This window comes from Sorghum bicolor, chromosome 3 (assembly GCF_000003195.3).
Source record: "Sorghum bicolor cultivar BTx623 chromosome 3, Sorghum_bicolor_NCBIv3, whole genome shotgun sequence".
Lineage (NCBI taxonomy): Eukaryota > Viridiplantae > Streptophyta > Magnoliopsida > Poales > Poaceae > Sorghum > Sorghum bicolor.
Genome location: NC_012872.2, coordinates 62,681,590 through 62,706,676, shown reverse-complemented (window position 1 = coordinate 62,706,676; position 25,087 = coordinate 62,681,590). Strand labels below are relative to the sequence as shown.

The 25,087-nt window shown below is 42.0% G+C and overlaps 2 protein-coding genes across 3 annotated transcripts; both read left to right on the top strand.

Annotated features, from left to right (window-relative positions):
* LOC8075570 lies at window positions 3,006–13,501 on the top strand. Of its 2 annotated transcripts, none has more exons than XM_021455137.1 (13): window positions 3,006–3,185; window positions 4,689–6,044; window positions 6,619–6,784; window positions 6,876–6,999; window positions 7,086–7,198; window positions 7,283–7,439; window positions 8,696–9,036; window positions 9,964–10,224; window positions 10,350–10,439; window positions 10,579–10,917; window positions 11,035–11,334; window positions 11,471–11,560; window positions 11,649–13,501. In XM_021455137.1, the coding sequence occupies exons 2-13, from the start codon at window positions 4,786–4,788 to the stop codon at window positions 13,155–13,157; spliced, it is 4,749 nt and encodes a 1,582-aa protein (XP_021310812.1). In that variant the 5' UTR covers window positions 3,006–3,185; window positions 4,689–4,785; the 3' UTR covers window positions 13,158–13,501. The 2 variants fall into 2 exon arrangements, with proteins under 2 accessions (XP_021310812.1, XP_002458483.2); XM_002458438.2 differs by having other exon boundaries at window positions 3,007–3,185; window positions 4,660–6,044.
* LOC8075569 (dynamin-related protein 5A) lies at window positions 16,065–20,729 on the top strand. The gene is made up of 8 exons (XM_002458437.2): window positions 16,065–16,509; window positions 16,636–16,827; window positions 16,925–17,131; window positions 17,250–17,678; window positions 17,770–17,997; window positions 18,070–18,265; window positions 18,801–19,458; window positions 20,269–20,729. Exons 1-8 carry the CDS (start codon window positions 16,129–16,131, stop codon window positions 20,453–20,455), a joined length of 2,478 nt encoding a protein of 825 aa, XP_002458482.1. The 5' UTR covers window positions 16,065–16,128; the 3' UTR covers window positions 20,456–20,729.

Here is a 25,087-nt window from a genome sequence, read left to right as displayed (position 1 = left end):
GGCGACGGGCGAAGGAATTGCGCGCGACGGGTGAAGAAATTGCGCGCGAAAAAGAAAGCGCCCGCGCGACACATGAGAGAATTTTCCGCAAAGATGAAAAATTCCCGAACAAAAATAGTTGGGTTCACTATTTTGGGAAATACCAAGTCAAAAATACCAAATATTTAGAGATGAACTTATTTTTCCTTTGGCAAAACATTTAGGGACTTGACAAACTCCAACCAATGGCAAATTCCAATTGCATCTACCGAGGAAATTTACTAAGATTCGTAGGTAGTGTTGTCTAATGTTACCTACTTTTTTTTGTAAATTAGTATCAATAGTTACACTACAAAATATATTTTTATAGTATGCTTATTTAATGTCATAAACATTTATACTCCTTTTTATAAGTTTGATATAAAAGTATTTTAATACGACTCTATGGATTGTTTTAGACCTATCTGTTGGCTTTTACCAGCCATAAGCTAAAATAAATATTCTAGTTATTGAGTTGACTTTTGAAAACTTAACTTCTAAAAAAATAAACTAAAAGACGAAAACATACCCGGAGGAGTTTTTCTAACTTCTAGCGTGCTAAGAAGCTAAAAACTATTAAAAAACCAATAGCAAAAGGCAACAAACCAGAATCATAAGGCAGCTTTTGAGCTAAAAATCCAAATACTATAGCTCAAGCAAACGTGCCTTTATTCGGTAACGGAGAGAAACATAGCCTTCGTTTAGGGAAGGAGAGAGAGAGAGTAGTAGTAGTAGTAGACAGAGATATAGGATGTTTGTTGAGAAACGAGTTAGTCCATCTTTTCTCTCCTCCTTGTTTGGTTTGCGAAATGAAATTGGTTGATTTTATCATCACTTTGTTATTTAAATTGGATGACAAGGCCTTGTTTAGTTCACGAAGTTTTTTTGTTTGTATTTGATAATAATTATCCAACTGTAGACTAATTAGGTTTAAAAGATTCATCTCGTAAATTACAAACAAACTGTAAAATTAGTTATTTTTTATCTATATTTAATGTTCTATGCATGTATTCAAAGATTCGATATGACAACGAACTAAATAAGGCCTAAGCTCAAACGAACAGGGCCTTCATTTCATAAAAAAAAAGCCTAAAAATGACTTCATGGAGCCGGTGCAAAAACTCTTCCAAACATTACCAACTCAGTGAAAATAAGGTCCTCTTTAGTTCGTGAAAAGAAAAGTTTTTTAAGCACTGTAGCGTATTTGTATAGTATTTAATCATAGATAATTAGATTTAAAAGATACATCTCGCAAAATACATATAAACTGTATAATTAGTTATTTTTAATCTATATTTAATACTCCATGCATGTGTCCAAATTTGATATGATGAGGCGAAAAGTTTTTAAGTGAAAATTAAACAAGATCCGGTAGAAGTAGAACTGTACTTTCTCCGTACTTATAAATAAAGTTATTTTAAACAAGTTTGAGTCAAACATTAAGAATATAAATCAATAATAACTTTTAGATTGTTAAGTTTAAAAATGTGAAAACCATTAGCATATATTTGTATTGAAAAATACTTTTATAAAATATACATATACCATTTTTATAAAAATAAGAAGTCAAAGTTAGATTTTGGAAATCATATCATTGCCCTGAATAACTTTCTTTATAGGTAAAGAGAGTATCAAACACCGCCAACTTATCAGCCAAGCCTTGTTTAGTTCAAAATTTTTTACAAAATATACATAGTAGTACTTTCGTTTGTATTTGATAAATATTTTCTAATCATAGACTAATTAAGTTCAAAAAATTCATCTCGCAAATTACAAATAAACTAGTTATTTTTAATCTATATTTAATGATTAACGCATGTGCCGTAAGATTTGATGTGGCGAAAAATCTAAATTTTTTTGCATTTTTTCATGAGCCTTTGTTTAGTTCCAAAATTTTTTACAAAATCAACACTGTAACACTTTTGTTTGTATTTAACAAATATTGTCCAATCATGGACTAACTAGGCTCAAAAGATTTGTCTCGCAAATTATAAATAAATTGTGTAATTAGTTATTTTTATCTATATTTAATGTTACATACATGTAATTTGATGTGATGGGAAATCTAAAAAATTTTGAATTTTTTTAAAACTAATGCCTTTTTTGGTTCACCCAAAAAACCAAAAACTTTTCAAGATTTCTCATCACATTGAATCTTGCGGCACAAGCATAAAGTATTAAATATAGTCAAAAACAAAAACTAATTACATAATTTGCCTGTAAATCGCGAGATGAATCTTTTGAATCTAGTTAGTCCATAATTAGACAATATTTGTGACAAATAAACAAAAGTGCTACAGTATCCCGAACCAAATTTTTTTGGAAACAAGGCCTAAACAAAGCCTAAAAACAAGGTCATTAATAAGTCCTTGTTTAGCTGGGGAAAATTTTAGTTTTCGCTAATGTAGCACTTTCGTTTGTATTTGACAATTATTATCCAATTATGGACTAACTAGACTCAAAAGATTCGTCTTGTAAATTACAGGTAAACTGTGTAATTAGTTATTTTTTATCTATATTTAATACTCCATGCATACATCTAAAGATTTAATGTGACGGTGAATCTCCCTAAAAAATTTTCATTCATCTCATCGAATCTTTGGACACATGTATGAAATATTAAATATAGATAAAAAATAAACCAATTACACAGTTTGGTTGAAAATCGCGAGACGAATCTTTTAAGCATAGTTAGTGCATGGTTAGCCTTAAGTGCTACAGTAACCCACATGTGCTAATAACAGATTAATTATACTTAATAGATTTGTCTTGCAGTTTCCAGACGAGCTATGTAATTTGTTTTTTTATTAATTTCTAAAAACCCCTCCATATATCAATGACATCCAAACATTTTTCATAAAACGGCCCTTTCGATACAGGTAAAACGGCACCAAACACGCCCGGTCTGCCGTTCCGACAGAGCGGCGATCTGACGCCATGATTAGACACGTGCCCTGCTACAGATGCAAATCAGTACCCAGGTCGCCAGGCGTGCTTGACGCTCAGCTTTCACGGTTCAGCCTTTTGTTCTCCGTTACTCCGTTCACCCCGTGAGGCGTGAGCTCTCCCTGTGTCTTGGCGACGACTGAGCGACCGACGACGCAGCCGTAGGCCAGGGGCCCAGGTCTTCCTCCTCTGGTCCTTCGCCGGCGACGAGCACCCGTCAGGTGTGCCGCCCCCTTCTCTTCCCTTCCTACCAGTGGTGGATCTAGATAAGGGGCAAAGGGGTGCTGACCTTGGATGCTGTTGCTGGATTTGCATCCTCCCCGAGCCGCTGGGGGCGCCACCATGCCGCGGCACAAGCCGCAGGCTGCCTGGCGCCTTCGCGGAGCCGCAGCTGTCGAACGCAGGATCTGGCGGTGTGGAGGGTTGGGGGTTTTGATGAATATCGGCGATTGCTGGGGCTTTTGGCAGGATTGGGGAGCACGCGAGCTCCTGCGGAAGACAAACGAGTAGCGCAAGGAGGCGAGGATGCCGGGATGCGCTGAATGACCTGGTGTGTGTTAGGGGTGTTAGGTTGGGCTTGGCCCCTTTTGGCTTGGGCTGTTGACTGGTTGAGCATGCACAATGGGCGTGCTTAGCCAAAAAAAAAGTTTTCCTTTACCATACCATTAGCACCTGGTGCTTGGAAGGTAAGATGAGTTCACCATTGCACCAGTGCTTAATGCAAGTTAAAAAGGTGGTTGAACCTATCTAACTGTCTGTTTGCACTGTAGGAATTAACTTCTATGCTGATGTGCTTAATGATTAACCATACTCTCTCTCTTCTTAAGCACCCATCTTTAAACACCACGAATTGTAAATGCCAATGTTTCTTGCACCGGACCTGGGTTGTAGCACCCCATCCGGGGGATCCAGATCTGACCGTGCCTCCTACTATGTGGAAACGAGCACCCAAACACTAACCTAAGCTATTTGGTTCGTATTTGATCTAAATCACAGGTGTGTACATGTATTATGCCTACCAACTTGTTTCTTGCATAAATTATCAGGTGTACATGTGTACACCCATGTCCTGTGCTCCCGAACTCCACCAGCAAGCCCAAATTGCAGTATAGAAGGTGGTGAGTTTAGGGTGCTCCAGATGTCTAAGTGGTGGAGTGGAACTCTAACCTGGTTAGTTTTGGTTAGCTGTGTGAAACTTGGAATGGAAGGTGTTGCTTTACTTCTTATACAATATGGTGTCAAAATCATCCTGGCACTGTATGCTGTGCTAATTTTGATCAAGAAATTGATCTGTCCTGTTCTTCAAGTGAGTTGTTCTTACATCAGCATCTCATGTTGGAGACATAAAGAATATGACATATCACCTGTCTGACTTATTTTTGACATTGAGATGAATATATGCAGTTGCTGTGCTGCATATATTTAATTTTGAACTGACTTATGTATATCGGTTGCTTGGGTTGTGTTCTCCACTTGTTGAATCCTGTCCTCCCTTGCATTCTTACATTCATTTTGTCTCCTTAAGTTTTAGTTGCATTCTTTTGTGAGCCATGAAGAAAATAGGCCTTTTTCAAAGCAAGTACTGAGGACATATGCATTAACACAAGAACATTTTAATATTTGTTGGCACTATTAATAAGCATATTCACTTCTTTTCATCACTGAAGGTCCTGATAACTTACCTTGTTTACGAAGGTTTCTCTGATATTCCGATGGCCTAGCAGTTACTGTGGAGGATGTTCGTTTGTGTTTATCATTTACTTGGTCTTGTTCGGGGCAACAACAACATTGGGAACAAGCGTACAGGAGACAAACATTAAAATGGGAAGGAAAGGCTCAGAAGTGTCACCAAGTAACAGGTATCCCTTGAGGTCTGCGCATAGTAGTGGTAGAGTTCTTCGCTCTGCCTCAGCCAATGATAATAAGAACAGTGAGCCTCTGAATGCTGCTGCTGCTACCCAAGCCACTGTGAAAAAAAGAAGTGGCAGTCAGTTGGATAGTCCTAATAGCAGTGTCAGGTTGCTTCGCTCTACATCTAAAAATAAGGAAGAGGCACGTAGTGGGCCTCTAAATGACAGGATCCCAGCTAAGCCAGCTGCAAATAAAAGAAAACATGCCAGTCCCTCACAGGTGGGAAGTCCCAGCAACAGTGTCAGGGTGCTTCGCTCTGCAATAAAAAATAAAGATGAGGCATGCAGTGAGCCTCTAAGTGACAGGATCGCTGATGAGCCAGCTGCAAATAAAAGAAAAAACGCCAATCCTTCAAATGTGGGGAGTCCGAGCCGTGATGTGAGGGTGCTTCGGTCTGGTTCAAAAGTTAAGGATGAGACATGTACCAAGCCTTTAAATGATAGCGCTGCTGTTGTACCAGCTTCAAGTAAAAGGAAAGGCACCAGTCCGTCAAAGGTGGGAAGTCCCAGCAGTAGTGTCAGGGTGCTTCGATCTACATCAAAATATAAGAATGAGACATGTACTGAGCCTTTAAATGATAGTGGTGCTGTTGAACCATCTGCAAATAAAAGGAAAGGTGTCAGTCGTTCAAAGGAGGGAAGTCCCAACAGCAGTGTCAGGGTGCTTCGCTCTGCCTCAAATAATAAGCTTGAGGTATCTATTGATCCTCTAAATAATAGTATTGCTGGTCAACCAGCTGCGAAAAGAAGAAAAAGTGGTAGTTCCTTCGAGGCAGGAAGCCCTGTGGGGAGTGCCAGGGTGCTTCGCTCTACCTCAGAAAGGAAGAATGAGGCATCTAGTGAGCCTTTGAATGATAGTACTGCTGCTCGACCATCTGCGAGGAAAAGAAAGGGTGGGGCGATTTCAAAGACCGATAGTCCAAAGATTGGTGTCAGGGTTCTTCGCTCTGCCTCAGCAAAGAAGAATGAGGCATGCAGTGAGCCTGTAAATGATAGTACTTCTGCTGAACCAACTGTGACAAAAAGAAGAATTTGCAAGCCTTCAAAGGACCGCAGTCCCAAGAAGGACTACTTAAAAATTTGTCAAAGAGTTAGATATATTTTGAACCGAATGAACTATCAACAGACCTTTATTCAGGCTTATGCAAGTGAAGGTTGGAAAGGCCAAAGGTTTGTCACCCAAACATGTTTCATATTGCTGTTCAATTCCATTTTGTACATTTTCCCCTTTTCTAGAATTAGCATTTGATTTGGAGCATTTATTAGGTCACTTCATTCCAAACATGATAGAATTTGTTGGTACTTGGTAGGATACAATTTGTACAGTATTCTCATATACTAAGTGTCTAACTCGTCTTTCTTTCTTATGTGCAACTGTTATTCCATATTTACTGTTTTTGTATTAGGGTGGTATGGCAGATACTCCCTCCGTTCCAAATTATTAGACGTTTTGGCTTTTCTGGATACATTGTTTTTGTTATGTATCTAGACATGGTGTATATCTAAGTGCATATCAAAAGCTATTTATCTAGAATAACCCAAACGTCTTATAATTTGAAATGGATGGAGTAGAACAGACCTTGGATCTTGGTGACATACTGGCTGCATTCAATGTTCCATATCTGCCTATAATATTTTAGGAATATCTTGCAATTCACATTCCACTATGCATTTCTGTAATTCTATTATCAGACTTCAAGTGCGTCCTCTTGTCATGTACCGTGTTGATGGTATAAATGTGCAGTGTGGAAAAAATAAGACCCGAGAAGGAGCTTGAACGAGCCAAGGAAGAAATCCTCCAATGCAAGCTAAGAATCCGGGAAGCTTTTCGAAATATGGACTCTCTTTTATCCAAGGGGAAGCTTGAAGAATCTTTGTTTGATTCTGCAGGAGAAATTTCAAGCGAAGATGTAGGCAGTCTCATTTTATTCTTGATATCTCACATTCTTATTTAAGCCTGGTTGTCAAATTAGTGCAGAGATAATTTGTTTCATCTTTCAGATATTTTGTGCGGTATGTGGTTCAAAGGATGTTACTTTACAAAACGACATCATTCTTTGTGATGGAGCCTGTGACAGAGGATTCCACCAGAACTGTTTGAACCCTCCTTTGCTAACTGAAGATAGTAATATCCACTACATCTTTTGGTTTCCCTATGTTCTCAAATCATCATTGCATCTGTTGCTCATTTATAATTGTTTTTATTTGTAGTACCTCCGGGGGATGAAGGATGGCTTTGCCCTGCATGTGTGTGCAAAGCAGACTCTATTGATGCACTAAATGAACTTCAAGGAAGCAAGCTCTCTATTCATGACTCATGGGAGGTAAAAACCTACAAAGTACCTGTAGAACGGAGATAAATGAGGCTAAATTATATTCCAACATGATGCTGCCTTTAATCTCTGCAGAAAGTTTTCCCTGAGGCAGCTTCAATTGCCAATGGTTCTAAGCAAGTTGATGCTTCTGATCTGCTGCCGGATCATATAAAGGACAGTGACAACCTTGCATTGGCTGAAGGGCACATGGTGAATGAAGTCAGGTTTTCTGCAGAGGATGACACCAAAGGTCAGATTCTGATATCTTAGATTTCATCACCTCGTTTGAGCATTCCAAACCTTTTAAAAACAGAAGGTCTATTCCTTCTAATCAAGGTGGTTAGGATTAGGATCGTTTTTTTTTCTGGCAATATCAGGTATTCAGGTTACATCGTAGAATTGGATTGTAGTATATATATATATATATATATATATATATATATATATATATATATATATATATATATATATATATATATATATATATATATATATATATATATAATATATACGGTAGCGCTATTCTACACCCTAGGTGTAGAATATTATTCTACACCGCAAGTCAAAACTAAGCAGAAAAAATACTGAGCAATACTGAACAACGTTCAGTATCATCCAGTCGTACACCCAGGACCGCGAAATACTAAATAATACTGAAACACGGGTATTGAACAATACTGAATTTAGTTCAGTATAATACTTTGGTGTAGAATAGTATTCTACACCTAGGGTGTAGAATAGCACTTGTATAATATATATATATATATATATATATATATATATATATATATATATATATATAGAGAGAGAGAGAGAGAGAGAGAGAGAGAGCCTGATTGGCACAGCTTAAACTTTTCTATAAGCTGGCATCTAGTTCATTCTTCAGACTGACAAGTTGTATTAGGAGCGAATGCTAGTTTGAGAGCTTGGTTGATGGGGGTGTGTGGTTTTGCAAGGGTTGTTACTTCCTTTTTTTTCCTTCTTAATATAATGATAAGCAGCTCTCCTGCACGTTTGAGGAAAAAGTTCATTCTTCATAAGCTCTACTTTTTAAGCCGCTTGGTAAGCTGCGCGTTTGGCACCTGTTGTGGCTTAATAAAAATAAATAAATGCTGAAAAGCTTGTGCGCCAAACAGGACCTATGTTATCAAAGATGGAAGCCTATATTATTAATTAATTTACTTAACTTTTTGTAAATTTATGTGAATTTGTTGACATTTATTTTCAATCCACCTTAACTTTAAATAATATTTTATCACAAGCGACTAATCATGTCATGTAAAAAGTCATCAAAATAAATTATTATGTAGGATTTAGGATCATGATCCTATGTAAGATCCTACCGAACTTATAGGATCATATGGAACTTCCATGTAAGATCGGGGTACTATGAAATTCAAGAGCCATTGTGGGATGGGATGGGCTCTTTTCAGCTTGGTAGGATCTATCATAAGTTCTAGGATGAACTGGATACTAACGACCTTGCTTCCAATAATGCAAGTACAGCGGATGACCTTGGCTTGCCTTCGGAGGACTCAGGGGATGGTGACTTCGATCCAGCAGGTCCAGATTCTAGTGAAGACCAAAAAGATGGATTGAACTCAGAAGAGTCAGATTTCACATCCGACTCTGATGATTTTTGTGCTGAGATTGCTAAATCTTGCGGCCAGGATGAAGTCTTGGCATCTCCATTATCAAATGTGATAAACCGTACTGATAGAATGAAACTCAGGGCCGCCGGTAACCGCTCTAATGAAGAAAACCACAATAATGCATTTATGGACATGGAGCTTCCAGTTTCAAGCAGGCGGCAGGTTGAACGGTTGGATTACAAAAAACTATATGATGTATGTATGCCATCTCTCTCGTATTTTCCCTGTACCATGAGTACATGTTTTCTGTATCCGGTGTTCCCTACCTCTTGTTAATCCCTAATATGAATAATTTAAGTCCTAGTTTAACAATATAAGAGATAGGAAAGCTAAGAATGCAACCCAATTTCATCCAGTAAACATCAAATGTTTATCTTTCTTTCATAGTTGAATGTAGTCAAATAGTAAGGTTGAGAACAAGCAACCTTGGTCTCTTTGCCATATACAACACAAATCTACCTTTTCCATCTATTTCTCTCCTGTGTTTCTTTTCTAGTAGCAGCAAGAGCCAATGCTTCTGACAAAGGGGAAAATCGGATTATGTCTGCCCCATCATGCTATTTGTATTAATGATTACAAAACTTCATTTTTCTATATGCCTGCAAGGCCTTCAAGCGGAAAAATGCAGCCCCTATCTTATGTTATACACATGATGAATATATTTACATATCATTAAGCGGAAAGTGCTTCAAGCAATTAAAACTAGGCCATTTTTCTTAATATAATGATACACTGCATGTTCGAGAAAATAAAATTTAAACCAGGCCATGCTGTCAAGCATACATGCATAGAAATGACAATTAACTGAAGTCAATCAAAGCCTTTTTATTCCCAAGCAAGTTGGAGTAGGCTAGAGATGAAACCTAACAAGGGACACTAAAATCAACAAATAAATAGGAAGGTAAACAAGCACCCAAAAAAAAGAGAAATTGGAATAGTGATAGGGGTAGTAACATTCATAATTTCTTTGTCAATGGAATTTTATCTTCAGTGAAGCAATCAGCTTACGACTTATACTGAAACCACATTGCACACTAAAGCAAATTATCGTATGCATCAATGCATGCTCTGGCCTTACTCCTTTCTCTAATCTCTTTCATTTATTGCATTGGCAATACAAAGGAGGCATATGAGGAAGAATCATCTAATTCAAGTGATGAGGAAGAGTGGTCTGGAAAAGAACTATTAGAAGGCAGTGAAACAGATTCGCTTGGTGAGCGACTTCGTCCTGTAAAACGGTGCTCTAGAAAAGCACCAGCAGGGCAGCAGAATATTGAACATACACCACAGAAGTTTGGTCCTGAAAGTGAGCAGAAAACTGAAATTCTTCGGTCCAATGGCAGCAGTAGCACAGGACGGAAGTTTGGTCCTGTAGTTACCCAGGTATAGAAAATTTTTAAATATCTCTGTTGCGTTAGTTGTCTGGAGTTTCACCGAGCTCCTTTGTGTTAACAAGTTGAACCAATTAATCATGACATGAGATCAGTTATGCCATTACTCTCTTGCAGAAATTGAAGGTACATTTTGAGAAAGATCCATATCCTAGCCGTGAAACGAAAGTGAATCTATCAGAAGAACTAGGCTTGACATTTAATCAGGTACTAAATTCTGCATTTGTTCTCCCTTTTTTTTTTGAGCGGAGCATTTGTTCTCCCTCCCAAGAATTTTCTGCTGTGCCATACGCTTGTTCGAGTTGTAGTTATACTTCTCCTTCCTTAATGGAGTTTCTGTTAACAGGTCTCCAGATGGTTCTCTAGTACTCGTCACTATTCAAGGGTTGCTTCTGCAAAAAAGGAAATGCATCCTGACAGCCATATTAGTGAGAATAATGATAGCACAACTGTAGACAGAATGCAAGCAAGACAACCCAGTGCTGGGGTGATGGAAAAGTTGACTAGGGATAGAAATGACATTGTTCCTGAGAAACCGATGGTGCAGAACAATCTTAACCAAGGAGTGATGGAAAAGTTGATTAGGGATAGAAATGACATTGTTCCTGAGGAACCGGTGGTGGAGAGCAATCTTAACCAAAGTAATATTGAAGATATCGTGCTTTCTGGAACAGAAATTGAGATGGTAGGTTTTGATAGTGAGTGTATTCATTTCAGAATATGAAAATAGAAAATGAACTTTTGAATCCATACCTTAGCTTTACTCATTTCCCTTCCATTTGTTTCATGTGCAATTCTAAAGGAGTCTTACGGACAAGAATCATCTGACTCGAGTGATGAAGAGTGGTCCGCATTTAGCACACCACGAAAAACAAGATTACAAGACAATGAAAAAGCATCACTTACTGAATCACTACGTTCTTCAAAACGGTGTTCCAGAAGAGCAGCAGCTAGGGAGCAGAATAATGAACATACTCAGAGCGAGCAGCAAACTAGAGAGCAGCTTCATGGTTCTGCAAGGGAGCAGCAAACTGAAGTTCTTCGCTCCAATGTCAGCACTGGCAAAGTCTCAAAATATCATTTTGGCCCTATAGTTAGTCAGGTATATAAAATCTCTCCTTTTAGTATAGTTATAATAGTTATCCATTTTTTCTTGGAATCACTTTGTGCTAACAAATCAGTCCAATTAATTGTGGTCTGATATAGATTGCATTGTTGACACTGTACTTTTCTTGCAGAAACTGAAGGAACATTTTGAAAAAGATCCATATCCTTGTCGCGCAACGAAAGAGAGTCTGGCACGAGAGCTAGGACTGACATGTAATCAGGTATTATTGCCGCCCTAAAGAATTTTGTTCTGTATTCTTATTGGGCTGTTATTGTTCACTCTTGTCTTAATATAGTTTCTTCTAACAGATCAGTAAGTGGTTCTCTGCTACTCGTCATTATTCAAGAGATGCTGTTGCCAAGAACCAAAAACATCTGGGAGAAAATACTACGGAGAATAATAATAGCACAACCTTTGATGGCATACAAGTACTTGAACCCAATGTTGGGTTGATAGATAAACCAGCTGCAGATATAAATGATATGATTTCTGAAAAGTTGATGGTCCAAATTAATCTTAACGAAGGCATTGAAGAAGATATCCCACCGAGCCAATATACTAGGTGTGAAGAGAAAGTAACTATGACTCCAGCTGCCATCTCAACGGAAGCTGGTCCTCCAGGATATGGTCCTGGAGAAAACTTTCTTCAGGTCAGTTCAAGGAATACTAGCTGTGAGCAGAGTGTGATAATGGCTCCTACCACTATCGCAGGAGAAGTTAGTCCACCAGGATATGCACTTGGAGAAAACCAGGGCAATGGGGCTCCATGGAATACAAGCTGTGAGCGAAGACTGTTTATGAGTCCTGCGACCAGCTCAAGAGAAGTCGGTCCTCCAGGATATGAGCCTGAAGAAAACCGAGGCAGTGGCATTTCCTGGTATACAAGCAGTGAGCAAATATTGTTTATGAGTCCTACAACTATCTCAAGAGAACTTGGTCCACCAGGATATGGGCCTGGAGAAAACCAGCGCAGTATCACTTCATGGAATACAAGCTACGAGTCGGGAGTATTTACGAGTCCTGTGACCACCTCAAGAGAAGACGGTCCACCAGGATATGGGCCTGGAGAAAACCAGGAGAATGACAGTACGAGCTGTGAGTTGAGAATGTTTACAAGTCCTACAACCATCTCCAGAGAAGTTGGGCCACCAGGATATGAGCTTATTGGTAAAAACAAGGGCAACGACACTTCATGGACTACGAATTACCAGCAGGGAGTGTTTACGAGTCCCAAAACCATCTCAAGAGAAGCCTGTCCTCCAGGATTTGGGTCTGGGGAGAACCAGGGCAATGGCACTCCATGGTATATGAGCAGCAAACAGAGAGCGTTTACGAGTCCATCATTTACGAGTCCTACAACCATCTCAAGAGAAGTAGGCCTGCCAGGGTATGGACAGGAAAATCAGGGCAATGGTGCTTCTTGGAATATGAGTTATGAGCAGGGAGTGTTTATGAGTCCTACAGACATCTCAAGAGAAGTAGGCCCGCCAGGATACGGGCCTGCGGAAAATCAGGGCAATACCACTTCGTGGATTTCGACCGGCAACAAGCAGAGAATGTTTACCGCTTCAACCATCCCGAACGAAGTCGGCCTGCCAGGATATAGCCCTGTAGGAATCCAGGGAACTGGTGGTTCAAGGAGCATGAACTTGGAAGCCTTTCCACCAGGATATGGACCTGGAGAAAACCATCTTGGTGGTGCTTCAGGGAGTGTCATAAACCCCCAAGCTCGGTCTCAAGAGAGTGTAGAATTTTCAGACGAGACTAGAAGAAAGGCTATACAGCGGGAGCTGAGACGGCGGCAGAAGTTCAGGTGATGCCGTGATGTGAACTTTTGATCCTCCGCATCGAATTTTGACTACGGATTACTTTAAGACTACATATCCAGTCTTGATGGCTGAATGAGTGACGACCTTAGTTGTCGAGAAGCAAAAACCCTTTGTTGTTGTAGCAGCTGCGTATGTGTTTCTTTTAGAGACTTGCTTGGCTTGTCAATAATTTCTTATGTGAACCTCTTGAACCTGAAGTATTCAACGTGCTTGTGAATTTGTGCAGTTGCCTTTCTTCTGCATGAGAGCCCATGTTATCTGGGTTGCACACTTGCACGGCATGCGATTTGACATTGCTAGAAGGGTCAGATAATACTGACCCAGGGACCTTACCTTGCTTTGTGCTTTGTGTGGGGAGTGGTTATCATATACTTTTATAAAGCTAAACTTTATTAGATGATTTTTCTCTCCATACAAGGTGTCCACGTCATTTCCCACTAAATGTTTTATCTCTTCATGCAAAATATCCATATTATTCTCACTAATTTATGTCATCTTATATTAATTATAAAAAATATCTATGTCATCTATAGCACGTGAAATACTTTAAATAATTAATCTATTAACATACAAGTCATCTACATATGCTATTTGTTTTTTTTTGACAAGTTACATATGCTACTTGTTTGATCACCTATTTCTCTATAATATAATCAAATATTCTATTATTTTTCTTCTATTAGCTTAGTGATTGTTTATACCGAATTTAATACAATAAAATAACATGCAAGTTAAATTTATATATATGTATACAAAATATACTGAATACTATATAGTAATAATCTATATATAATGATTTATTTTTAAGAAAATCCCGCAGCAATGTACGGGAAATTCACCTGGTATTCCAGATGTGTAAATTTTTAGAATTTTTCAGGCAGAAATCTCAACTTAAAAGGATAGCAGGCGAGATCATTTATATTTTTTATAGCTAAACAATCCAGCGGCACTTCCGGCGGCCTAGGGGCCAGATCCGGCAACGCGGTGGCTAGATCCGGTGGCCCTGCGGGTCCTGCTGGCCTGTGCGTTCGGATCAGGGCAGCCTTGGGGGCACAGCAGCAATGCTGTTCGGCAGTGGTGGATCTAGGCCCGCCTGTGCAGAGGTACGGCAGCTACAGCTGCTTCGGCTCCACCCATCGTCCTCCCTGTGCGCGTTGGATGGTCTAAAGCGAGGCGGAGCGGGCCGTGGTGCTACACGCACGGAGGCAGATGGGCACGCGCTCGAGGATGCTGCGGTCACGGAGGCCGAGAGAGGCTGGGTGGTGCTGTTGCTTGTGCGGCAGCGGCCTGACTTGCAGGCGGAGGTGGTGCAGCTCTGCTAGGGGCTGCGCTACAGGGTTACCTTGTTTCATGCTGAAGCATCCTGTGGTGGCCCGTGTTGGTTTGGTTGACGACGGTTCGACGACCGGCACTGCATCAGTCTTTGGTGCGGCAACGACAACTGGTCTACGACGACTCACCTCGATCTTGGCCTCGACGGCTGACCTCGCTTAGCGATGGTCTGTGTCGGCAAGGTCATGGCGGCTCTTTTACTTGGTGAGGTACTTTGGTTACGTTGGTGGCAATAATGCATAACTAACGCTTTCTGTGGAGTTCATCGGAAGGGTTCGGTTGCGGCACTCGTACAAGCGGATAGTGGAGCAACATGCTTCCTCCAAGGGTTGATCTTCGGGGGTTGGTATCTACTGGTTGGCTGCGGTCTATCGACCGACGCGGTTGCAATTGGCCACATATGCCTGTGGCTGGCTCGTCGTCGCTGCGACAACCAGCGGGTGGCGGCTCGCTAAAGGGGGCAGCTTTGTGTGGGGATGTTCGTGGTTTCTATAGAAGCTTGCGGGGGCGTCGATGTGCAATGGTGTTGGCGGTGCTCTTTGCTCACTGCAGGAACAAGATGTGGCTACTCACAGTTTTTTTAAGGCAAGTGGCTACTCACAGTTGCTGGTACCATGTAGGAGGGAGGCGGCTCTAGCGGGCTGGCGTGGTGGTGGCAGGTCAAGCATGCCTTTGACCTTGTTGTTGACACAACGATCTCCTACTGGTGGCGGTTAGTTGTGGTCGTCCACGATGTGACTGGTTTGGGCTTGGGTGTTGGGGGTTTTTGGGCGAAAGCCATGCAAGGCTCTTGGCTTTGGCCGACAATGGTGATGCCTTTAGTAGCACATTCCTCGTTAGAGGCATTGTCGTGAGACCCCTCTTACCCTATAGGAGTTTGGTTGAAAACCCCGGGTTCTCCTTTCGTCATTGTTGGCATCTACGGATATCGTTACCCTCCTTAGAGGCATTGCTGTAGAAATCTACTCCTACTAGTTTACGATAGCTGTTGTTTCTGAGGATCGTGGTTTTTGTGTTTCTTGCAGTGGTAGTTTGTTGTTGCTCCTTCGTGAGGTTGTATTTTTTTAATTGCTTCTTCTCTATTAATATATGCTCGGCATACTCCTGTTGGGGTTTTTCGACAAAACTGAGGCCTTGTATAGATCCAAAATTTTTTGGTATTTTGACGCTGTAGCATTTTTGTTTTTATTTGACAAACATTGTCCAATCATGGGGTAACTAGGCTTAAAATTTTCATATTGTGATTTACAAGCAAACTGTGCAATTAGTTTTTGTTTTCATCTATATTTAATGTTCTATGCATGTGCCGCAAGATTCGATGTGATGGAAAATCTTGAAAAGTTTTGGGTTTTTGGCTAAACTAAACAAAATGTTTGTGGGAACCATAATAACAAGAAAAAACAAACAAACAGAACAGCCCAGCCCATCTGATCCAACGGTTCTGAAGCCGCATTATTACCAATGGGTACTAGTTGGGCTGTACAACTCCGTGCCAGAACAGCCCAGCCCATCTGATCCATTAATATAACGGCTATCCCCGAACCCGAACGGCTCCCATCCCATCTGATCCGAACGCCTCCTCCAAATTCAAATCCCCCTCTTCCCCAAGTGCTGCCGTTCACACCCCATGGCGGCCAGCTCCCTCTCGTCCCCGGCGGCCAGCCGAACGCCGAACCTGAAATCAGCGCCGGCGCCGTCACCATCCCCATCCACCCGCCGGATGGCAGCAGATGCGGCGTCGGCGGCGGCTGCGGTGGCCGCGGCGGACTCGAAGGCACGGTTCGAGGCTTACAACCGGCTGCAGGCAGCGGCGGTGGCGTTCGGCGAGAAGCTCCCCATCCCAGAGATAGTGGCGATAGGAGGCCAGTCTGATGGGAAGAGCTCTCTCCTCGAGGCGCTCCTTGGCTTTCGCTTCAACGTCCGCGAGGTCGAGATGGGCACCCGCCGTCCTCTCGTTCTCCAGATGGTCCACGACCCCACCGCCCTCGAGCCCAGATGCCGATTCCAGGTGCGTGTGCTCCGATTCCTCTCCTAGGTTTTCTCCCGTTGCTTCTCCCAGATCGAGTCTAGTAATGAATGAATGTGAACTCGACGAGCGGTTGCTTGACGTGGTTTGTTGTGCGGCGCGTTGCAGGAGGAGGACTCCGAGGAATACGGGAGCCCGATGGTAATGGCTACGGCCATCGCCGACCTCATCAAGCAGCGGACTGAATCACACCTCCGGAAGATCCAGGCCGCTGTCTCATCCAAGCCCATCGTTATGAGGGCTGAGTACGCCCACTGCCCCAACCTCACAATCATCGACACCCCAGGTTTCGTGCTTAAGGTACAGTACAGAGGTGAACTTGGGGCTTCTTAGTTCTCAGACGTCAGAGATGGTGTTGGTCAGCTGTCCGACTGATGCTATTGTTTGCTTGCTGCAGGCTAAGAGAGGCGAGCCAGAGAGCACACCGGATGAGATACGGTCGATGGTGAAGTCCCTCGCGACCCCTCCCCACCGCCTCGTTCTGTTCCTCCAGCAAAGCAGCGTCGAGTGGTGCTCGTCGATCTGGCTCGACACGCTTAAAGAGATTGATCCTACTTTCAGGCGCACCATGATAGTCATCTCCAAGTTTGACAACCGCCTCAAGGTATGCCCGTAGAACAATGAGCAGTTGGTACTTGAGCTTGACTTGTCTTCAGTGCGAACAAGTTGTGTCACTGTGTCTGTGTCTTATGAAAATGTCATTTGCTCTTGGTCATTTGAAGGAATTCACGGAGAGGTGGGAGGTCGATACCTTCTTGAGTGCAAGTGGCTACCTTGGGGATAATATCCACCCGTTCTTCGTGGCTCTTCCAAAGGACCGTGGAACAATTTCCAATGAGGAGTTCCGGAGGCAGATCTGTCAGGTTGATATTGATGTGCTACGTCACTTGCGAGATAATGTAAAAGGGGGTTTCAATGAAGAGAAATATGGATCGTACATTGGGTTCAGCTGCCTCAGGAAGTACCTCGAGTCTGAACTTCAGAAGAGGTACAAAGAAGCAACTCCAGCTACACTGGCATTGTTAGAGCAGAGGTGCACTGATGTCTCAATGGACCTAACAAGACTAGATTCCAAACTACAAGCAACGTCTGATGTCTCTCAGCTCCGGAGATCGGCAATGCTTCATGCAGCTTCTATTTGCACACACTTGGTATTACAAACACAATGCAACGTATTAACATTCTCGTTTATGTTGCTGACACTTGGACTTGAACTGATTGCGTTTCCTTTTCGTATCAAAGCATGCATTACTTGATGGAGCTGCTGATCCAGCTCCAGAAATATGGGGGAAAACTACTGAGGAGGAACAGATGCATAGTGGTATTGGCAGCTGGCCTGGCATTAATATGCCTGTAAAACCTGCCAACTCCAGCCTTAAGTTGTATGGCGGTGCAGCTTTTGAGAGAGTAATGCATGAATTTCGCTGTGCAACATATTCAATGGAATGCCCACAAGTGTCAAGGGAGAAGGTACTCTTTAGCCTGGAACCATATATGCACTTTTTTTTTGGGAGAATTACTTATATATACTAATGTCACTAGGTTGCGAACATACTACTTGCCCATGCTGGAAGAGGTGGAAGCAGTAGGTTGACTGAGGCAGCAGCTGAGATAGCTCGGGCGGCTGCAAGATCATGGCTTGCTCCTCTTATTGATACTGCATGTGACCGGCTTGCATTTGTCCTACAAAGTCTATTTGATCTCGCTATGGAGCGCAACCGCAATAAGGACGCACAATGTAAGAGCTTGACCTTTCTCTTGATGCTGGTTCATCTTGCTTTCTACATTTCCCTGGGTATCATTTGGTTCATAGTGAAGTAAATTATCACTGTTTAGTTAGTATGTAGCTTATATTTTGTTCAACATGTTCGTCAAAAGGTAGGTATGGATTGCATTTTTCTCTACCACATATTTAGTCATCTGCATTCCCCAACTTCAGATTATTCACACTTTTGCTATGACTATTGATCAATTTTCCATAACCGCATGGGTATTGTTTCCCTGCATTTTGATTTAAGATGGATCAATTGCCGTGTTACTGTTTTCATGCTTTAAGCCACCATGTCCTGGCAGTTTTTACATTGTCAGCACTAAGTGGTATTATTACTTTGTACTTTCACCATTTCTTTTTGGAGGGAGGGGGGGTTAACAAATCAACAAAATGTTGAAAATATAAGCCACCATGTCCTGTCATTTTTTACATTGTCAGTGCCAAGTGGTATTGTTACTTTGTGCTTTCACCATTTGCTAAATGTTTTTTTGGGGGGTAACAGATCATCAAAATGTTGAAGATATGGATAGTTATGTTGGCTTTCTTGCTGCTCTCCGGTGCTCATATTATAAGTTTGTCAAAGAATTGTCCAAGCAATGCAAGCAGATAGTGCGTCATCACCTTGATTCAGTTACGAGCCCCTACTCCCATATTTGCTATGACAACGACTTTTTGAGTGGTGTTGGATCTGTAGCAAACTCCATGAGTAGGTTTAATCACTTTACTGGAGTTACATCCTTTGATCTAGCGGACAGTGGATCAGCTTTAGAGGAAGCTCAGGAGAACTTGCCTCCAAGAGATCAGCAGCATATGACACCACCTAATAAAGGGAATGAGTCAAAGGAGGTTCTCAGAGAAAGCCAACTAACAGTACCTGAGACGCCTTCTCCTGATCTTCCATCTGATGTACATGGTGGTAAGAAGAAAGATAATGGGATCCCAAATGACGGTGGCCCAAGGAAAAGACAAGCAAGGATGGCAGCATATACAAACAGAAATCACCATAACAGTATGATTGCTGCTGATGACATGGGCTCGAAGTCAGGGTCATCATACTCCACCATATGCGCAATATCTGCTCAATATTTTGCCAAAATGCGAGAAGTCCTGATTGAAAGAAATGTTCCCTCTGCATTGAACTCTGGATTCTTAACACCATGGTATGCTCAAACTGATATTTATGCCATGTTGTTACTCTTTCTGCTTTGTTCAGTTAGGGCCTGTTTAGTTCCCCATTTGAGCCAAAAAAAAATTGTGTTTTGGCCCACCATTTTGCAGAATGGAACTACACACCCATCCAATTTTTTGGCAAAATGGTTACCATTTTGCATTCTGGATTTTGGCCTCAAGAGGCCAAAAAAACTCAAAAGAGCCTTCACTACCCCCACCTAACTCTGAAAATTTTGGCATTTTGGATGGAACTAAACATAACCCTAAAAATTTTGGCATTTTATATTTCATCATTCCAAAGTAGTTGGCATGTTGCATTTTACATTCAATGAGGAACTAAACAGGGCCTAGTGAGTTTACTACGACATACATATTGAAGTTGATGCTTTCAGCTACTTGACCACATCTACCTATACTAATTTCCAGATCACCAGTCACTGAACTCACAACTGATTTTGTCAACTGGCTGATCGCATGATCATATTCACCATGAGTAACCAGTAACACTACGGAACCAATTGACAGCATATGAATCAAACACAATCCCAAATAGAAATTTTCAGTCTACTGATGTACATGAAGTTGCATTTTAACTATTTTTGGCACTAAATAGTTTGATTTGCAAGATTAGATTTGGACTGCCTGAATCATTTTTTGGTATAGCAGCTAGCACATCTAGTAGGTCTGTAGTGTGTTCAAAATCAGATTGTTAGCAGGTTGTAGCCATTTTTAACATACACATGCCTGCCCAGTATGTTTGAAGTTATTTCTGACGTGCTTCTTCCACTGGTGAAATGCAGCCGTGAAAGGTTATTTCTGGCACTTGGCTTTGAGCTATTCGCTGTGAGTGATGACAAGTTCATGGACATGTTTGTCGCCCCTGGGGCAGTTGATGCTATCCAGAATGAGCGCCAATCTCTTCTCAAACGTCAGAAGATTTTGCTGTCCTGTTTGAACGAGTTTAAGAACATATCCCGGGCTCTGTAGTAGTGATATTTCCGGAGCATCTCCTCAGGCCTGCATTCTTGAGCTTAGTGAATCCCCTCAGACGTACATTAAGGGTGCAAGCCCAATCTTCTTTATCCCCATTCTCATGTACTGTACCTTTCTTGGCATAACCTATTTTGTTGATGTCTGTACCACTCTCTGTCAAGTTCCTTGTTGACATGTTCTGTATCACTCACATTTGTTCAGATTCATTACTTGATATTATTGATTATGCTCGACAACTCTTGAATACAAAACTATTGACTTAGAGTTCTGATCTCATCAGTTTGGGCACAGGCGCTGCCAAACTTTATATACAAATATCTAAAGTGTGTCTTTTTCAACAGTGGTGTATACATTCAGCCTGAGCATATGTTGTGTGTGTTAGTCTTGTTTCTTTATTACTTGGGAGGTTAATTGTGTGTGTGCACCACTAAAAACCAATTTAACATGTGCTGGTATCTGAGGTAAACAGGCAAGGCCAAGTGTGTTTTGATTCACACATAATAAAACGTGAGAAAATAGTCGTTGTTTTGTTGCAGGTGACGGCTCCATGTATCCATCTGACCATATTTTTCAGCAGCCATCCTGTCATCTGCATGGAAAACATCTGGTGTCACGCAACTTCTTCAGCTTTCGTTCCCATTTCTCTGTCATGCTTCCCACTTTACGCCTTTGCCCTCTGTACTGTATGTACACTTCACTCATTATAGCGATATATATTTTGTGGGGGAGGAGTGATCTGCCTTGTTGCTTTCAGATAGTTTTGTCTTGACTCAGCAAGCTAAGCTATTTTGGTTCCAGTTCCATTTTGCAGAAAGGACCTGCCCACCTGATTCGCTTGCTGCTCTTAAAGTTTTGGCAGGCCTCTGGAGTGTGTTCATGTGTCATGTCGCCGAATTGCTCCGTTGGCTCACCTCACGCCTACTACTTGGTGCTGATGGTGAGCCCTGACTCCCCAACCGTGGAGGTGGAGGACAGAGATTTAGTGAAAGAGAGCATATATAACCAAAAAAAGGACAGAAGAACTGGTGCTGGATCGCCCCACCATTTCGCCGGCAGGCGCCGCACCAGATCCAGATGGGCATCTCGTAATCGATCTGGTCCTCCACTTGTGCGGTGGTGGTGCTGTGGTCCATGACACAAGTGCGAGCGAGGATGGAACTGGAACCGAACCGCCGAGCCCGCAAAGGGCCATGGGACACTGGGGAGTGAGTCAGCAGTCAACTGTGGGAGGCGTACCATCCATGTTGGGTGGTCTGGTTTGGGGCGGGGACACTGGTCGATCGAAGAGCACAGGCCCATGTTACTCCACTCCGCTACAGACTGTATGTAGTATGTGTGCATCTTGGTGGCTGTTCGACCCGATCGAGTCATAACGGCACTTCTTGTTGTTAGATCGATCTCTCTCTCTCTCTCTCTCTCGAAAATGGAAAAGTGTGTGGCGTGGGGGCTAGCTGAGAGTGACAGCAAGTGTGGTCTGGAGAGATGGCCTTGTCATGGTGACTGTTAGATGTGGATTTGGCCGGGAAGTGTGTGTGCGTGGCTGCACACTTAATTTGTTGGTCAAAGGAAGAAGGTTCAGTGGCCCCCGCTCCAGACGCAGAAACGCCAGCGCCAACAACGGCAAATTCGCTCCTACTATAGTACTATACTACCACCACCAGAGACCAAAGACTAGTGGCTCACCACCAGGCATGAACGCATGCAAAGCTCCCGGTGATGCTGTGTGATCTATGGGCACGCCAGAAATGCATACCCAAACAGAAAAGAGATGGATATAGGGCCTGTTTAGATTGGGTATAAAAAATTTTTGGGTGTCACATCGGATGTGTCGGAAGGATGTCGGGAGGGGTTTTTAGAAACTAATAAAAAAACAAATTACATAGCTCGTCAGGAAACTGCAAGACAAATTTATTAAGCATAATTAATCTATCATTAGCATATGTGAGTTACTGTAGCACTTAAGGCTAATCATGGAGTAACTAGGCTTAAAAGATTCGTCTCGCGATTCTCAACTAAACTGTGTAATTAGTTTATTTTTTTATCTACATTTAATGTTCCATGCATGTGTCCAAAGATTCGATGGGATGGATGAAAAATTTTTAGGTGGGGAAATATGCTGCGCATTTACATGCAAGCAACCACACTGGCAAAACGATCGCTTGGAACCAACCTACAATTGGCAGGTGAGATGCAGCGCCGGTGTCACGCACTGCCTGGCATGCGTTCCCAGATCAGAAAACGACGAGCCACCGCATCGCGCTGGAACCTGGATGGAATAGGCGGGGAGCAACACTGGGACCGGACCGAGTCTCAACTCTGAAGTGCACTCCAAGGCCAACACAGGCGAGTGTGCTTGACCGAGGCGTTCGCTGGCACGTCCCGTTGGCGTGGTGGGACACTGATAATTTGATCGATGGCCTCGGCCCCGCGCGCAGAGGGCGCGCGCGGTCGAGCGCGCGGGGCCGGCACCTGTGACGTGCGACCTGTCCAAGTCCAACCGAACCACCCTGATCCCGCCACCGCGGCGGGGGGAGTGTGGCTGAACACTCGCGAGCGCGCCGGGTCGTCGCCGGGCTCGGTGAGCCTTTTTTTTAAGGCCTTGTTTAGTTCGCAAAATTTTGCTTCTTTTTTCTACTGTAACACTTTCGTTTTTATTTGACAAACATTGTCCAATCACGGAGTAACTAGGCTCAAAAGATTCATCTCACAAATCTCAGGTAAACTGTATAATTAGTTTTTATTTTTGTCTTTATTTAATGCTCCATGCATGCGACCAAAGATTCGATGTGATCGGGAATTTTAAAAATTTTTGCGAACTAAACAAGGCCTTAGCGATGAAACAGTTTGCGAGCGTTTATGAGGGAATTAGGAACCACGCACGGCACCGAGGCCACATATACATTCAGGTGGTGTGTGCAGTTGCAGCAGTTGCATGTGCGTTTAGGTGCGCTAGCTTTGGCATGCAGAGCAGTGAGAGGAGTCTTTCCATTCCTGAGGCCTCACACTGTCCCGTGTAGAGTAGAGCCTTATTATGTGTTCCAAATACCCTGGATAGACCATGGTTGGCGAGTTTGACGAGAGAAGCTGTTAGCGTTGGAGCTGCAGTTATTTGAACTTTCAACTCTCAATTATGTGATTTGATGGAACCGGACTTGTTAATCTCATATACAGTCCTACCCGTATTATCGTTAGTACAGTAGATCGTCTATATACCGCGTCATATTCATATATGCAGCATGATCGATCGTTCGTTCGTTCGCCATCCCGGGCCAATATTCCAGATAGTATAAACAAGTTCGCATCAGACTTTTTTCCGCGCGCTTTTGTTGTACTATACCACTACTAGTAGCGAAACGTGGCCAACAGCATCATCATCATTCCCAACGATTTCTGTCGTGTCTGGTGGCACGCAACGCAATTGGCGTGTGCGCCTGCCTGCCTGCTTCGCCGAATGAAGCTGGGGACGAAGCTGGTGGCTGGAGCCCGGCAGGAGAGAATAGTCAAATCTAAATCGCCCGATGCCGTTCTCGTAGCCGTTGAAACGGGAACTGGATGCCGGCTTTATTTCAGTCTCCCTCCTTTTGTCCTTTCTCATCGTGCGCCCAAATTTGTTTTGGTCCGTGAACACGATTCCGTTTCCACAATCATCCCAGAATCTGTTCGCGATGACGCGAAAATCATCATGGTTTCGAATGTATATTAGATGGGAAAAATCAAGACTTTTTGGGGAAAAGAAAAATACTCTTTTGTATCAGCGTATAATGCATAACCACATCTAGTTCAAATGTTTTGTTCGCTTAAGCTTATCTGTCAAATCTATTAAGCGAACAATACTTTTGGCCATGGGTTTTTAGATAAACGAACAAGCTCAAAAGACTAAGGCCTTGTTTAGTTCACCCAAAAACCAAAAACTTTTCAAGATTCCCTGTCACATCGAATATTTCGGCACATGCATAAAACATTAAATATATACGAAAATAAAAACTAATTGCACAGTTTAACTGTAAATCGCGAGACGAATCTTTTGATCCTAGTTAGTTCATGATTGGACAATATTTTTCACAAACAAACGAAAGTGCTACAGTAGCGAAATCCAAAATCTTTTCGCATCTAAACAAAGCCTAAGTAACGTATTTAATTCTCTTAGGAAACACTAGTATTACTATATCGATGTGTGTGCATATAAAGAGAGGACTACTTATATCTTAGGACACGAATAAAATATACTCCCTCCATCCTAAATTATAATCCTAAATTATAAAATTTTGGAAGAGTCAAAACACCTCAAGTCTGATCAAAATTATAAAGATTTATGACATCAAATAAATATACTATAAAAATATAATTAATGAAGAATCTAATGATACGTAGTTGGTATCATAAATGTTATTATCCTATCATATAAATTTGGTTAAAATTAAAATATTTTGACTCTTGGCATTCTTGGAATGACTTATAATTTAAGGTAGAGAGAGTAGTTATTTAGTATATTAGGACGAAGGAGTAGGTAATGTCCGCGTCTTTCCATAATTAGGTCTTGTTTAGTTTGTGAAATTCTTTAGATTTGGCTATTGTAATTTTTTTGTTTTATGTATCAATTAGTATCTAATTATAAACTAAATAAAC